Source organism: Atta colombica, unplaced genomic scaffold, assembly GCF_001594045.1.
Source record: "Atta colombica isolate Treedump-2 unplaced genomic scaffold, Acol1.0 scaffold105, whole genome shotgun sequence".
Classification (NCBI taxonomy): domain Eukaryota; kingdom Metazoa; phylum Arthropoda; class Insecta; order Hymenoptera; family Formicidae; genus Atta; species Atta colombica.
The window spans coordinates 3,379,483-3,396,872 of record NW_017259190.1 but is presented as its reverse complement, the minus strand read 5'-3'; the positions used below and the strand labels follow the sequence as shown (position 1 = coordinate 3,396,872).

The 17,390-nt window shown below is 35.0% G+C and overlaps 3 protein-coding genes across 4 annotated transcripts in view; all 3 read left to right on the top strand.

Moving 5' to 3' along the window:
- The window catches only part of LOC108691318 (kinesin-like protein KIF12), a 16,441-nt gene extending 14,207 nt beyond the window's left edge, over nucleotides 1-2,234 (top strand). The window contains exons 15-16 of one of the 2 annotated variants that reach the window (XM_018198999.1): nucleotides 183-394; nucleotides 1,464-2,234. In XM_018198999.1, coding sequence (XP_018054488.1) covers nucleotides 183-394; nucleotides 1,464-1,917 — 666 coding nt within the window. In that variant the 3' untranslated portion in view covers nucleotides 1,918-2,234. Of the gene's footprint in view, nucleotides 1-182; nucleotides 395-1,447 lie in introns of both variants that reach the window. The other variant, XM_018199008.1, reaches the window with a different exon arrangement.
- A 1,651-nt stretch (nucleotides 2,235-3,885) lies between these two features.
- LOC108691289 (ubiquitin-like modifier-activating enzyme 1) lies at nucleotides 3,886-10,304 on the top strand. Its single transcript, XM_018198962.1, has 5 exons — nucleotides 3,886-4,959; nucleotides 6,352-6,826; nucleotides 7,373-7,880; nucleotides 8,075-9,148; nucleotides 9,388-10,304. The coding sequence occupies exons 1-5, from the start codon at nucleotides 4,536-4,538 to the stop codon at nucleotides 10,111-10,113; spliced, it is 3,207 nt and encodes a 1,068-aa protein (XP_018054451.1). The 5' UTR covers nucleotides 3,886-4,535; the 3' UTR covers nucleotides 10,114-10,304.
- A 2,043-nt stretch (nucleotides 10,305-12,347) lies between these two features.
- Nucleotides 12,348-14,982, top strand: LOC108689319 (transmembrane protein 165). Its single transcript, XM_018196053.1, has 6 exons — nucleotides 12,348-12,594; nucleotides 12,983-13,184; nucleotides 13,387-13,562; nucleotides 13,846-14,028; nucleotides 14,103-14,208; nucleotides 14,265-14,982. Exons 1-6 carry the CDS (start codon nucleotides 12,475-12,477, stop codon nucleotides 14,339-14,341), a joined length of 864 nt encoding a protein of 287 aa, XP_018051542.1. The 5' UTR covers nucleotides 12,348-12,474; the 3' UTR covers nucleotides 14,342-14,982.
- Nucleotides 14,983-17,390: the final 2,408 nt, after the last annotated feature.

The following is a 17,390-nucleotide window of genomic DNA, read 5'->3' as shown; positions in this document are numbered from 1 at the left end:
AGAGAGAGAGAGAGAGAGAGAGAGAGAGAGAGAGAGAGAGAGAGAGAGAGAAAGAGAAAGTTCTCGTTAGAGAACTTTTAAAAGTTTATTAGATATCATTGTGTTTTAAAAGAAATTTAAGATTTCACTTTATGCTATAAATACATAATATTTTCAATTTTGCTATATATATCTTCTCTTAGCATACTCTTGGTAGTGGACTGTACATATCAGCCGGCAATATGCCAGAGAAGGTATTGAAGGAGCTCGACAAGCGCAGGATTGTTGGCAGTTACAATAACATTGCCGAAGCTTATAAGGACAAGAACAATCATCGTCGACACAATTCATGGGACAACAGTAATCGGTCTATGATCAGTCCGGAACAAAGAATCTCGCCAATTGATATAAATCAGTAAGTAACTTGTTCTTAATGCTATTTAATTCATTGATTAATCTAACAAGTAAGTTTTTGAATAACGCCTTTTACTTACATCATTATATTATTATAATAATTCAATAATTACTTCTTACATAATTATTTTGCTATAGTATTATAGTATAATCCTTTTCTTATAAAAACTTTACGTAACTATTTATTTATCTCTGATTTTATTGTTATATTATATTTTTATATATCATTATAGTTTATTTCAAGAAAAAGAAATAAATTATATTACATATATATATATAATTTATTTCTTTTTTAATTTTAAAAGAAATATTTTTTAGAGATATATTTCTTGTGTGACTGAGTGAATGTAAATGTACTTCAAGCTTGTAATAAGGAGCTTATATTGAATGATCGTATCGAATTGCATCAAACGTGATACTTAGCAAACGTGAATCTCTATATCTGCGATGAAAAATTTTGGAAATGTTTTTTCCAAAAGAAAGTTCTGCATCTAATTATTATTTCGAGATGCATTGATTGATATGAAATCTGAACTGTTCTAATTTAAAAAATGACAGAAAAAAAATCTTCGTTTATAATTGTAAGTAAAATATATTTATTTTCATTCATTCATTGTTCATTGTTTTTGTCTGGCTTTTATATTAAACAAATGTGTTTTGCAGATTTTTAATATTTACAAACGATTCTGGAATTTAAAAAATTTTATAATTAATCTCGAAAAATTCTGAATCCGATTATATATAATGTAAGCTATTTATATTTCGATCTTAAAGATCTGAGACAAGAGTTTTCTGAGTTTTATCTCGCCGAGAACATCCTGTTCCAAGCAACCCAATTTAAAATTGGGATAATAAAATCTTTTAGACAATTCTCGCAAAGATTCTTTATTCAAATGTGAGAAATTTTAAAGACGCCTTTAAGACATCTTTTAAGACATCTCATATCCCGATTTTGAATTTTGTGTTGTCTGGATGTCATTCTCTGAGATATCACGTTTGACGCTTGCCACCCGTACGCCCCAAACCCGGACAAAGCCAGCTAAACTAACCAAAGACACACGCGGTGACAGTCAAGGTCAAAGGACGACCTTGCGACGCACCTCGACGGTCCCTGAGGAGAGCAAGCCTCCGCCGTCGAGGTCGAGGTCGAGGTCGAACGAATTGCTCGCTACGGACAGCATCACTACTACAACCACCACCTCTACCGCTGCGACCGCCACTAATGTCGCTACAGAGATGCATGCCGAACAATCTAACGGATCGCCTGATTCGATCCTGAGTGGCTCTCTCGAGGAGGGCGGCAATTCCGCCCCCGACTCTGCGGACTCGGTCGCCCCCACCGTCCCCTTTCCGCCGATATCACACTCGCCTTCGTCCTTTGCGACGTCGGAACCGGAACCACGGAATCGCAGCAAGTCGCGAGCCAGTACAGGGAAGGATAGGAGGAACATCGAGGGAAGAGTCCAGGATGAGCACCGGGCGTTCGGCAGTCCGGTTCCCGTCGACGACGACGATCGATTTTGAGAATTTTTCGACAAGGGGACGAGACGATGTTGCTTCATTTTGAGAGAATGCTACATGCAAAAAGAAAAGACAGTCTCGCTCTTGTTGTGAGAAACATCGAGTGACATTTATTTACACACCAATCATATATGATTACTCATAATTGTAACTGTAAAATACACTTCTACACACACGACAGATAAAATCTTTCTGTTAGTTTGTAAATCGTCTCCGTCGAGGATGTCTAAAAAAAAAACTAACGAGAGTTGTACAGAATGAAATATAAAGTAAAATTGTGTAAAAGGATTGACGATTGAATTAAAGCGAATTGAAAGAAAGTTTTTGCGTATATGTAGATCCGTGCATCCCTTTCCCTTATATCTTCTTTCAGAATTCATAAATATCTTTAACAATTTTAAATATCTGTATTTTAAATTAACATTTTTGATTAACATTTAAGATACAATATTTACGATACCTGTATTTTTAATTAACATAATTATATTATAATTATATTTCCTTTATTCAAAGCTCTAAATCCTTTAACATAGCGAATGCGTATTGATTCAAAAAAATGGCGTGTTAACCGTTTTTTCACGTCAATTCTTATTCAATAATAAGAATTGTTCCTCGCGAACTCTTATATTATAGAAATAGAAATCCCGAGTCGTCATTTTGGTTTGTTGCCGTTCCTAAAGTTTGTGATTAACGGACATTTGGCGACTAATTGAGAGAATGCAAAGCTCGCGCGTGATATAAAACCGCGCATTTTGTTTTCCTTCGCAAACACTTTTAAATTGCTCTAGCTCGCAGTTGGAATATTCAGACACGTCATCGCGAGAAACGCGGTCTGATTGGCCGCGCACTTCTCGAGCATCTCGACCTTCGCTGCGCCATGGCGTGCGTCACGTGACCGCATCATCGCGAACTCGCGCTGTAATTGGCTCTCGCGTGTCGCCAACATAAAGCGCCAACATTTCGAAATCCGCGTCGCATTTGTTCATTTCTACCAATGTAGATTGACTTTAATCTCGGTTTATTTTACTTTTTATTTTTTTCAGTTCCAAAAATTAGAAAAGATAAATAGCAAATTAAAGTTATTTAAACTGATAGAAACTGATTAAACTGATAGACATTAGACAGACTTCAATCAAATCCCAATTAATTTAATCAGCACTATTTTATTAAGTAATACAGACAAAATTATCAATTTAGTTACGTTTAATGTATCCAAAAAATATTAAAAACAATAAACTGTGTATTAGAGGATTATCTTAAGTAAGTTTACTGGTCGAGTTAAGTTCATTGAAGTTTGATCAAAGTCATCTCTGTTCTCCATCTCGAAGTTAAAAACTAACATTTATATTTTAACAAAAAAGAAAAGAGTTTTAAATAAAATCAATACATTGTGGGATCGTTCACTCAAGTGAATACGAAGACTTTCTTTCAACTGACGCACGTGATCTCGATTCGGATAAGATCAATTGTTCTTACATTTTAGAAAAAACAGCGACTATATTTGCATTTCTCAAATTTATCTTCCTATTTCTCATTACTTACAGACAGTTTCTCAAATTTAATTTGAGAGTATACTTGGAGTAAAATCAAAGAAATTCACAAATGTCAGATTTAATAAAAATCACAAAACACACGGACGATATACATTATATTAGGGCTGCGATCAAAGTCTCACTACAAATGCTTTGAAGCGTTTGATGGACCAATTAGAAGAAAGAATTTTACAAACTGACCAATTAAAAAACGCTTCAAAGCATTTACAACATCGCGTTGACCCTAAATGAAATCATCGGTGCGCGCGCGCGCGCGCGCCGATTCTAGAATTCTCCTTATTCGTGAAGTCTAATTGAAGTCGATCGCGGCACAAGCGACAACTTCAGAGGAGAGAGAGCGAATCGACGAATCCGTGTAGCAACAGCGAATGAGAGCGCGCGAGGGGGTTGGGCGAGGAACGCGGTGGAACGCGGCGGCAGCGGGTAGGTAGACGGCAGCGTCGCGTCAGTCATCGGTAGATCAAGCGGAACGGTGTGTGTGAACGCGGTTCGAGGCTTTTCGCGTCAGTCGACGTCAGTCGACATTCTCGGCCAAGAGATAAAGGCATTGACGGTAATCTACGAACGAACGCGAAGTCGGAGACAGTCACAGACTCCGGGATAGGCACGAGGGTTGGAGGGTATTCACGAGTTTACAAAACTGCGGCGCGGCAGTGGCGGTCGAACAGGAGCAAGGAAGTGGAGTGGAGAGAAGAGGAGGAGAGTGGTGGGAGCGACGTGTGTGCGACGGTACTGATGATGGCAGTGTGAGGTTGGTCGTGCGCGTCTGTAGCTAGGTACCTGTCTAACGTGCTGGTGTCGTCGCCGAGGTGCATTCGAGATTCGGCGAGCCGTGTGTGCGGCGGGTGGCAGTCGCGAAGTCGAAAGTAGCGTGAGGAAAGAGAGAGAGAGAGAGAGAGAGAGAGAGAGAGAGAGAGAAAGAGTGTGAGAGGTAGAGTGAGGGAGCGAAAAGAGGGAAGGGTGAGAGAAAGAGAAAGAGAGAGAGGGAAAGAGTGAAGGCACAATCAGGGGAAAAAATCGACGGCACATAATCCGACGTCCCCGTGAACACGTCCGTCAAGTCCTCCGATGTCTAGTGCTGAGGTGGCGGACAGCTCCGTTGATCCCCCAGCCAAGAAGCGACGCGTTGGTGCTGCCAGCACGACGGGAGGAGCCGACGACGAGCTGACGACGACGAACGTGGCGGAGATGGACGTAGACATGGCGAAGAACGGCTCCACGAGTTCCAGCAGCGGCAGTGGCGGTACCACCGGCCGGGCGCCCGCTGAAATCGACGAGGGTTTATACTCTAGACAACTCTATGTCCTTGGACACGACGCCATGCGCCGCATGGCGTCCTCGGACGTGCTCATCTCCGGCCTCGGTGGACTTGGCGTCGAGATTGCTAAGAACGTCATCCTCGGCGGTGTCAAATCTGTTACGCTCCATGATTACGCCGTGTGCAAATTGGCTGATCTAGGCTCACAGTTTTATCTTACCGAGGCAGACGTAGGTGAGGAAACGTACGCGTGCCGAACAACGCCGGTCGGAAACACGTGAGACGCGTCAAAGGTCAAGAAAAGCGCGCGCATTTTTTTATTTATATAACAGTGAAAAACAGATTTAAATTAAAAGATATAACCAGGAAAATACAGATTTAAATTCAAATTACACAATAATGTAACACATGTTATTTTTCGTAATTTTTTGGACAGTTTATGTAAATTGTGGAACTTATTTTTATTCTCCTGTACTAGACTTGTATTAGAACTTGCTTTCTCACTTTAATCAAATAACAAATATATATATGTATATTTATTTTATTTTAAGTTTCGAAAGTATACACTGGTTCAGCTAGAAAACAAACCTTGGAAAAGCGAGAAGTCTACTGAAAAGAAAAAATATGGTATTATGTTTCAAAAGGAGTAGATATGTATAAAAAAATATATAGTGTTTTCTCTGCGAAGATATACTAGAGGTTTTCTGTAGTTGAATTAATGTACTTTTGGAACTTAAAGTGAAATAGATACATATTTGGTATTTGATGAGAACGAGAAAGTTCTCTAATACAGGAATAAAAAAATAGACATTTGTTTTAATTGCACTTTTCTTTTTTTATGTTAAAAATAAAATTCAATAAAAAAAATGAACGAATTATAAATTAATAGGTTTTATTTGCAGGAAAAAAGAAAAGAAAATGGAGTTTTTTTATTTATCACAAATTCGGCTGTAGTTCTTCGCGATAAACTTGTGCAATTCTAATCTATACAATGATAAGATTTAAATTGAGATAAGGCATAGCTGCTATTATCAAGCAAATTATAATTCTGTTGCACCATATTACACTGTTACTATTTTTTTATACATTTTCAAAAATTATATAAAAAATATAAACTATATGCTATTAGTTATCATGCAAGTCATCATGAATAGGTTGTCTTGCAGAATATTGCTTAAGCAACTTAAATACTATACTCTTTGTCTTAAAGTTATGTTGAATTCTAAAAAAGTCATTAGAATGTACGAGAAAGAGTTTTTGGACGTTATATTATTAAATATATGAAATTAAATCAATATTATAAGTATAATATTAATATATTTAATTAATTTAATTTACAAAATTAGATGAAATTAATTTTTCTAAAATTTTTCTTTATATCATTATAATCTATGCATGGATGTAAAAATTTTTATAACAAAAGATATTGAATTATAATTAAAAAGTATTATTTATTAAGTAGCGATCTAAATTTATCATTTATTAGATGTTGACTTGTTAATATCGAAATTAATAAGGCTACTGTAGCTTTTTAATTATTTTAATTTAACAATTAATAATAGTCCATATAATATTGTAGAATTAATACTTTTAAATTAAATTTTTAAATAAAAATTTTTTCAATAGGTAAGAATCGTGCGGCAGCATGTTGTCAACGCCTGTCAGAGCTAAACAATTACGTGCCTACTCGTCACTATTCTGGTCCGCTGAACGAGGCGTACATCCAACAGTTCAAGGTTGTAGTGTTGACGGAAACACCACTAGCCGAGCAGCTACGCATCTCGCAGATTACTCGCGCCAACGACATTGCCCTAATACTTGCCGATACCCGTGGCCTCTTCTCGCAAGTATTCTGCGATTTCGGTGAGACATTCACAGTGGTGGACACAAATGGCGAATCGCCGGTGAGCGCGATGGTCGCCAGCATCTCCCGTGATAGTGAAGGCGTTGTCACGTGCCTGGATGATACTCGCCATGGTATGGAAGACGGTGACTATGTAACTTTCTCCGAAGTGCAAGGCATGACCGAATTAAATGGATGTGAGCCAATTAAGATCAAAGTGCTGGGACCATATACTTTCAGCATTGGCGATACTTCTAGGTGAAGTACAGGCATCTTATAAGCATTTTCCTAGGACTTAAAAAGATTCCACATTAATTATGTGGAAAAGTTGAGTCCTATGAAATAATAAGTTAGTTTTTACATATAATGTAGATATATATAATATAATGTAGATACATATAATGTGATGAACAAAAGATGCAAGGCTATAGACACAAGGCTTAATAATGGATAGTGTTCGAACTATGTTGTATCAAAAATACTTTATGAGTACAATTTTACATCTTTGATATATAGCAAGACTTATTCATTATTAAGCCTTGTGTCTATGACATCTTTTGTTTAATTTATACATTATAAGCTATATCATGTGTGAAAACTTATTTCACCAATTTCACCAATTTTCTATATAATTAGTGCGTGGAATATATATAGACTTTGATCAGCTAATTTTTACTGTTTAATAATTCTCCATTATTTTGATCAAAAGAGTTAATATAATAATATACTTAATTAGTAAGAGTATATCTGTATTTTGATGAGACTTATTCGGTTAATCTAATCAAACAAATTAAATATTTCTAGGTTCTCTGAGTACGTGCGCAGTGGTATTGTGACGCAGGTGAAGATGCCAAAAACTTTGCACTTTACGCCCTTGCAAACTGCTCTGAAGAAACCCGAGTTTCTCGTCACTGATTTTGGCAAATTCGATTATCCGGAACAGTTACATCTGGCCTTCCTGGCACTACATCAATATATGGCTGATAGAGGCACATTGCCGCGACCATGGAATCAGTCAGATGCTGACGAGTTCATTGCCATCACTGAACAAAGCAAGGCCAGCTACGGTTTTGATATCGAAATTAATGGCGAATTGTTACGCACGTTTGCTAAGGTATCTGCTGGCGATTTGAACCCCATGAATGCTACGATCGGTGGGATTGTTGCCCAGGAGGTAATGAAAGCCTGTTCTGGCAAATTTCATCCCATCTATCAATGGATGTACTTCGATGCCATCGAATGTCTGCCCGTTGACCATTCAGAGCTTACCGAGGAAGATTGCTGTCCTACGGGATCCCGTTATGATTCTCAGGTATAATATAGATCAATAATTGATTGAAATTTTCTCTTTTCAAAAAAATTTTGGGAAATTTAGAAAAAATTAGATAGATAGTATTATTTATTTGTAATAATATAATTCGATAATCATACTTTTTAAATCTATAAATAAAAGTATAAAATAATTTCATTGCTCACATATGATCATTGATTCAATCTTTCATCAAGGTGGCTGTTTTCGGCAAGAAATTCCAGTCCAAGATCGGCAACTTGAAATACTTTGTGGTCGGTGCCGGCGCAATCGGTTGTGAATTATTGAAGAACTTTGCGATGATCGGCGTTGGCGCGGAAAATGGTTGTGTCACGGTAACAGACATGGACTTGATCGAAAAATCTAACTTAAATCGGCAGTTTCTATTTAGACCATCTGACGTACAACAATCTAAGTCGGCGACCGCGGCCAGGGTAATCAAACGCATGAATCCCAATATGAATGTAGTCGCACACGAGAATCGGGTGTGCCCGGAAACAGAGAAAATCTACAACGACGATTTCTTCGAAGTGCTGGATGGTGTGGCAAATGCACTCGACAACGTGAGTGCCCGTATTTATATGGATCGTCGTTGCGTATATTACCATAAACCCCTATTGGAATCCGGTACGCTCGGCACTAAGGGCAATACCCAAGTAGTAGTGCCATTCCTCACTGAATCATACAGTTCATCGCAGGACCCACCGGAAAAGAGCATTCCTATTTGTACGCTCAAAAACTTCCCTAATGCCATCGAACATACTCTACAATGGGCTCGCGACAACTTTGAAGGCCTGTTCCGTCAGTCAGCGGAAAATGCAGCGCAGTACATTTCCGATTCGCAGTTCGTCGATCGGACGCTTAAGCTGCCTGGCGTGCAACCTCTCGAAGTATTGGAATCCGTCAAAACTGCATTGATTGACGAGAGACCGTCCACCTTTACAGATTGCGTGGCATGGGCTCGTTGTCATTGGCAAGAGCAATACAGCAATCAAATCCGCCAGCTATTATTTAATTTTCCACCGGATCAGGTGACTTCGAGTGGTCAGCCCTTCTGGTCCGGTCCGAAACGATGTCCGGAACCGTTAATTTTTAATGTCAATGACATCCTGCACATGGATTACATCGTTGCCGCTGCTAATCTCAAGGCCAAAGTGTATGGATTATCCACAACTCGTGATAGAGAAATAATCGCCAGGTACCTTAACTCAGTTAAGGTACCAGATTTCACACCCAAATCCGGCGTAAAGATAGCCGAAACGGATTCACAGGTAAGAAATAAATTAATAAACAATCGGTGGAAATTTTAAATTGAGTTATTTAAAATCAAAAATTGAAAATCTTAGAACTGTAAAAAATTAATGATAATAAAATCTAGAAGAATCTAAAAAGATCTTGAAAGTCTCAAAAGATATTTATATTAAAAAATATTCCAAATAAAAAATTTAGAACTATTATAATTTTACAATATCAAGAGAGAGAAAATTAAATAAAAGATCTATGTTTTCAGGTGCAAGTATCTAACGGCAGCGGTAATATTGATCATGAACGACTGTCGCAACTGCAGGAAGAATTGCCGAAGGTGAACGATTTAAACGGCCTGGCGATTTATCCACAGGAATTCGAAAAGGACGATGATACCAACTTCCACATAGACTTCATTGTTGCGGCATCAAACTTGCGTGCTACCAATTACAAAATTTCACCGGCGGATCGGCACAAGAGTAAATTGATTGCTGGTAAAATCATCCCGGCGATCGCCACTACCACTTCAGTGGTAGCCGGTCTCGTCTGTCTGGAACTTTACAAGTTGACCCGCGGCGTGCGCGACTTGTCGCTATATAAGAACGGCTTCGTGAATCTGGCGCTGCCGTTCTTCGGTTTTAGCGAGCCGATCGCCGCTCCCAAGCTCAAATATTATGACATCGAGTGGACATTGTGGGACCGTTTCGAAGTAAAGGGCGAGTTGACATTGAAGGAGTTCCTCGATTATTTTAAAGAACGTCACAATTTGGAAGTGACAATGTTGTCGCAAGGCATCTGCATGTTATACTCGTTTTTCATGGCAAAGGCCAAATGTCAGGAGCGTATGGGCCTGCTCATGTCGGAGGTGGTGAAGAAGGTGTCGAAGAAGAAACTGGAACCACATGTGCGCGCTCTCGTGTTTGAGCTGTGCTGCAACGACGAAGATGGGAACGACGTCGAGGTGCCGTACGTTCGTTACACTCTACCCTGACTCGCCCGTACGGTCCCCGATCGCGCCAGATGATGTCTACTTAACTAAGACACTTAGCCGTACATAGTGATTTCTACAAATTTCTATTTTACGACGATGTAATACATACAGGAGACATTACTGCTGCTGATTCTCGTCTATGAATGTCTGTGTGAGGCACTCTTTCTTTCTACATATATATATATATACACACACACATATATATATATATATATATATATACAAAAATTTTTTTTTGTCAGAGATGCGAATTTTCATGCGTTACTACCGCCAGCGCTTAGTAGTAGTGATCTTAAAGCAGCAAGTGCGCGCAACAACGAGATCGGATTCTTCGTTTCATTTAGGAAATAAAATTCATAGACGAATTCTGTTTCCAAGTTTTCCCGATTGCTACGAATCTTGCCGGATTATGATATCAGAAGTAACAAAATTGTACAGATTGCATACTTTCATTATTCGAATTGTCATATTTTTGTTAAATACAGAAATGTCTAATTTATTTAATTTTTTATGAAACATTTTATGATCAAATTCTTTTTCTTTTAATTGAGGGACAGTCTAATTAGTCGAAAGAATAATAATAAAAAATTAAATAAATTGGTTATGCATCATGGACTTATTATTTAAATTAAATAAATTAACGGATTGTGAATTCTGAAAAGTTACATCTGTGTACGTCTATGCGTGTGCAAATTTTTTACACACTTTTCGAATTTATATTTTGATATGCGCGAAAATAGATCGCATTTCTCACTTCTCTGATGTCATAATCCAATTTACACGATTGCAGTGACGAAGTCGCCGCGAAGTATTGCGTTCACTTTTCGGCTAAATTTAATTTTTCTTTTTTTCTTGGCTGTTTACTTTATTTTGACCGGTTAACTCGTAAGCGTTCCCCAACGTAATTATGATTCGATTGGAGAAAAGGAAGAAGAAAATTAGAAGCGAATGCCAAATTTCTATGAAGAGGAGGAAGGAGAGGAGGATCTTTGATGAGATTGTGATTCTTTCGGCTCGCTCCACAAACGCATGTCGCACTGTTCCATAGAATCTGATGTATAAATCAAACTGGAGAGATGAAACTCTTATTTTATCTCATGAGGTTCCTTAGATCGATGTATTATTAAACGTAGTTCCGTAGAGAAATATGTGAATAATCAGCCTCGAATTGTTGAAGGCAATACGTTTCGTTTCTTTCTCTTCTCTTCCTCTTTTTTTCTTTTTTTTTTATTTTCCGCGCAAATGATTGTTTCGATAGAAACGAGAGAGCAATTGCGTGACCAGATCTTTGGATATACGTATTTCTTCATTTACTTTCTAACGTTTTCACAAAAGATTCGATACGCATTAAGGATTTATCTAATCTATAAAATATATTTACCTATTTTGCTTCGCAATGTCTTTCTCAAATAATGATAATGTAATAGTAATAGCAGTAGTAGTAGTACTAATAGTAATAATATTAATAATATTAATAATAATAATGAATAAACTATTGGCTAAGGCTGGTTGTTGTTACGACGTATACACTGCATTTAAATTTATAAAAAGATAATCTTTGGAAGAAAGAGAAGCTTCTAAAAGAAGAGAAAAATGAAAGAAAAGAAGAAAATAATAAAAATTGCGTACACTTTAGACCAAGGGAAACAACAGATAAACAAACATAAAAGGAAAGATATTTTGTTAATTTTAGGATATAATGCGGATATTTATTATATATATAAATATAAATCATTTCGTCGATAGATAAATAGATGTGTTTGGATTTCAAGAAGTAATGAAATAACGAAAATAAAATGGGAAGTGTACGCCTCGTCGTGTTTTATACCATTCTAAAGGCGAACCCATCATCTTTAATCAATTTCGATAAGTTTGATTTTTTTTGCGATAAAAAGATTTGAAAAAATGGGAAAAAAATTTGCGGAATGTTTTCTTTTATTGCCGATCTGCGCCAGGATTTTTGGCGTGTTTGTCAGAATGCATTCAAAATTATTTTAAAAAATTTTGTTAAAACTATCGATATTACACATCGCATTCTAAGCATGGATTTATAATTCTTTATTAATTTCCTTTTTTTAATATTTTATATTATTTTTCGTATCAATTTCCGTGAGTATGGATGGACCTTAATCAGTGCTGGCAGCGTAACAGCCTTTCCGTTTCCGCCACCTGACGAACCACTCTGATATAGGACCTAACCCTAACCTCTTTTTTCTTCACAGATCGCGAAGAAAAACAACATGGCGATCGCGATTTGATTGAGAACAAGGACGATTTTTTTTTGAGAGGTTATCTCAAGCGCAACGCTTGTCACGCGCAAAGTCCTTTGAAGTTATATCGAAGTTACGGAAGTATTGTACGATGGGAGCTGAACATTTAATTTATGCCTGCTCTCTGATTTTAACGTTTTGTCTCTCAGTTGTCTTTTGTGAGATTGAACCGCGTTATGATGAGAAAATTGAACTGTTCGCGACATCAACAGTAAGTATTCTAAGATAAGACTTCTATCGGCGATCCTTCAAATCCTTGAAATTCTCACGATCGTTCATGATTTGTATACAAAGACTTTATTTACGAGAATTTCATCAAATTGGAAAAGATTCAAAGCAAATCCTCTAAATTTTTAATTCCAAAAGATATCCAGTTCTAAAATTTCTAAATGAATTTTCAAATTTTGAAGAAATTGAAAGGTTGAAAATTTTTAAAGCTCCCAAAATTAAATCTTCAAATTTCTTAAAAGTTCCTAAAGCCTTCTTCAAGATTGAATTTCATGTTGCAAAGTTACAAACTTTGTATTATTATTAAAAAGTATTATTAAAAATTGTTTTATATCTCTGTAAACTCCTTTTAACATATAAAATATTTTTAGAAATTGCCAGAGTTCGTGTCCGAGAAGCCACAGACTGGAATGGGCTTCCTGCATGCCTTCGTAGCATCTTTGTCAGTCATCGTGGTATCTGAATTAGGAGACAAAACATTCTTCATCGCCGCTATTATGGCAATGAAGCATCCACGGTTGACTGTATTCATTGGTGCGATAAGCGCTCTTGCATTGATGACCATTCTCTCAGGTATCACTGTGATAGAATAATTTCACAGATATTACTGGTTGTACAATACATCTTGATTCCCTGAATGTCTTTTAAATATCATTAATATAAGATCAACATTTCAGTAATAATGCTATAATTGTTTATAATAATTTTAATTTACGTATACCTGTTGTAAATCATAACATTCATTAACATGAAATATCTTTTATTGTACTTCCAGTGGTGTTCGGATACGCGGCCACAATAATTCCTCGTGCTTATACCTACTATATCTCCACTCTTCTCTTCGCTTTGTTCGGATTAAAAATGTTACGAGATGGATATTATATGTCGCCGACAGAAGCGCAAGAAGAGCTAGAAGAAGTTCAATTTGACTTAAGAAAAAGGGATGACGAGGTAAATTTATAAATTTTGCCAAATTTGTTTTTAAATTCATCAGATACGACACAATATTTTACATGGCTCACAAGAGTTATCTATGTTGAAGAACGAAGAAACTATTTCATTTTTTCATCCATCTTTAGAAATATCTTTGTTCAATATCTTTGTTCATTATAAAAAGAATTATAGAGATATTCTACTGAGAGAATTTATTTTTGGAGTGTAAATAAAATTACTTATTTAAATAGTGTCGTTTTTGCAGGAGATTAAATAATCTTTAAAATGTCATCGCTTTCAGTATGAAAAGGAGACGGCAAGTACTTTAGTTCAGGATCCAGAAACCGGAGTAATACGCAAAACCACTAAAAGCAGTGCACTCATGCTGCTCTCTAGGATATTCTTACAAGCATTCACCCTTACCTTTCTCGCGGAATGGGGTGATCGTTCTCAATTAACGACCATTATCCTTGCAGCAAGAGAGGTACTTTATTATAACGACTGCAACAAAGCATCTTTACATGTATCAGCGTTTAATTATGATCATGCTATTTTCAGGATGTTTATGGAGTTGTTCTAGGTGGAATACTTGGTCATTCATTTTGTACAGGCTTGGCAGTTATAGGAGGACGTATGATAGCTCAAAGAATATCAGTGAGAACAGGTAATTCACAATATTAAGAGTTTGTCAACAATGTCTAATATTCTTAATATTTTTAGTGACTATTATTGGAGGTTTAGTGTTCATATTATTTGCCGTAACAGCGCTCTTCGTCAATCCCGTAGAAAACGTTTGAGGACAACTCTTCCTTAACTTCAAAATTTTTTACCAGTATTTCTTCATGAACATTGTATATTGTGAGAGTATTGTAAGTTTGTACATAGTGATCTGTTCTACTGAACTTTTGCAGAACCACAAAGTTAACCAATCGCTGACCAATTTAGTCAGCGAAAAAGAAACTTGTCTTCTTAATATATATTATATTTTGTTGCATTCGACGTACCTTAGCACAATATGCTCCGACGCACTTTCCGTGAAATAATTCCACGAAATAGGTTTTTCTTATCTCTGCAGCAGAAAGTACGCTGGAGCTTGTTGTGTCAATATGCATCAAGCGCAACACTTTGGGGGGTCCTAACGAAATAAGCTTTTACGTAACTTTAGGCTTGCTTTTTAATATAGATCAATCGTGTCGAAGATCTCTCAGCTTTAAAAATAACAATATGTAATTAAGAGCTCGATCTTCTATCTTGACTTTTAGTAATCGATATTCGCAGCACGAATATATGTAAGTGCTTGGAAATATCGATGAAGAACAAAATTTCTTTTACTTCTTTAAATAATCAAATTACGCAGATGTTTAATTCTTACATCTAATTTGTCATCGATCATAAGAAAGAAATGCCTCATTGCAAAGTTCCTCTCTAAGACTCCGTTCCACCAATGTAAGATTAATTTTAGTTTAACTTTCTAGTTATCTTTTTCTGATTCTTAGAATAATTTTAATTTTTAGAATTAAAAAAGATAAAGATAAGTTGAACCGAGAGTAAAATTAATCTTACATTGGAGGAACCTAAAAAATTATTTTTTTATTATTAAATTAATATTTTGCCAAAAAAGAAAATATTTTTTGTACTAATAACATACTTCGTTATCTTTTGAACTATTTTTTAATTTAAATAATAATATAATGAATTCGGTTGGACGCACTAGTGCGCATTAATTCATATAAAAGAAAAAGTTGTATATTGATTTAATCTGTGTGAAAGTAATATGTAAATATTTCGAATTATAAAACAGATTTTATTTAACACAATAAAATGTATTAAGCATACATTAAAATGTAATAAGGATTTTATGATTTAATCCGTTTTTTTTATGTTATACACGTATTTTTACGTCATATTTGTGTACGACGACTTTTATGTGCACTGAGTCCATTCAATCGAATTCATCTTAATATAGATGTGGCATTCATACATAGAGATTTTTGTAATGCTACATTTTGCCGAATTTGTGTACCTAATGTCTGCTTCTGTGCAGATTTTACATTAATACATTATTCATTATTATATACATTACCCAATTGTACTTCATATAAATAAGCTTATCGCCTGTATTATATTTATATATGCACCTTGTAAGATACTACAGAGAATGTAATATATAACAATAGGACAAGATTGTATATTGGCATAATGCCGTATAAACAAGATTTGACGAAACAAAAAAAATGTGACAAAAAGGAATATTCATTTGTTTTTCAATAGAACAAAATTTCTACAAATACAATTGTAAATAGAATACTTCTATACCAAACGATGATAAATACATACAATTATAATGTAGTAAAGTTATTTTGAAAAATCTATTTTATATTATAAAAGAAATGTTTTATGTGGAAATATAAATAAATATTGTAAAATAGACAGTACAAATACAGAACTGTTACGAATGAAAATTGTGTTATATGAATTTCTAGTGTTTTACATTTTCACAAATTTACTCTCGAAAAATTAGTAACATTTCAGAGAAATTAGAACACACTTTTATATCATGCTTTAATATGGTACTTTGAACTATTGAATTTGAAATCAGAAATTTATTGTTATATTAATTAAAAATCATAAAACTAAAATCTTTGAAATCTAATTCGATACTGTCGAATATTATAGACGTATTATAAAGGAAAAATTCATACTGTGTGTTTATATTTTGTCGGACATATCAGCTTTGTCGAATATAATTTTATTAGTGCATGTATATACATGAGTTCTATTTACACTACAGAATAAGTCTTCAGGAAAAGCGGTAAGTTCTTAAATACAACAACTTTGAGTCGTGAGGTTTTCAGAGTAAAGTAGATTCTATTTTTTTCTTTTTATATAGATTATTAACTACGTTCCCTTTGTTATTTTTTTTCTCTGTATCGATAATATTAGAAAGGTAAATACGCTTTCCACGTCATCAAGCCACAAAAATCTCGTAACTTAAAAATTTTGTTATCACGAATATATAACGTTTTGTAAACAGACAGAAAAATTGCAATGTCAATCATAATTTGCAAATATATCGCATATGCGTTTTATTTATAATGCAGCAATTAATAATTTAATTTATAATAAAAAGTTAAATTTAATAATCGCGTGATTGATTAATTCGTGTAAATTTTCTATAAGTATTCTCTCTGTAAACACTGTGTTTATGAAACTAATTTTATTTTTATAATTGATACCAAAATTGCACAGGACAATTTTTCGAAGTAAAATTATCAACACTAGAATGGTATTCAAAGTATTTCAAATAGACAATATTCTCTTTATTCTGAAAGACATGAAATTCTGTTTTTGAGTTATGAGCTTTTTACGGCTCAACATCGTTTTTTTTCTTTTTATTATATCGAATAATAAACATCGAGGTGTCGATGCTGATAACTGTTATTTTTTTATCTATAAATACTAACTCGAGTATGACATTTTGCGTCTTAATAGATAGGATAAATCGCTGTTATCTCCGCGAAACCTCCTATTTTTATCTTTTATATAAAAAGGCTGAAAAAAATATCTATGTAATAAATAAATATCTGTCTAATATTTAAATCTCAACAGGCACCAAATTTTTTTGAATTATATGATATGTATATAAGAAGAATATTAAAATTAAAAAGGAATGAGACTTTTATAAAGAATCACCTCTTTTATATTTTATTATTATTAATTATATAATATTTTTTTATACGACAAAAACCAAAAAATCATATTGTTTTCTGTCTAAAAATTAATAATGCATTACATTGAACATCGCACATATAGATTATATCATATATTATTTATCCGTTTGTATCT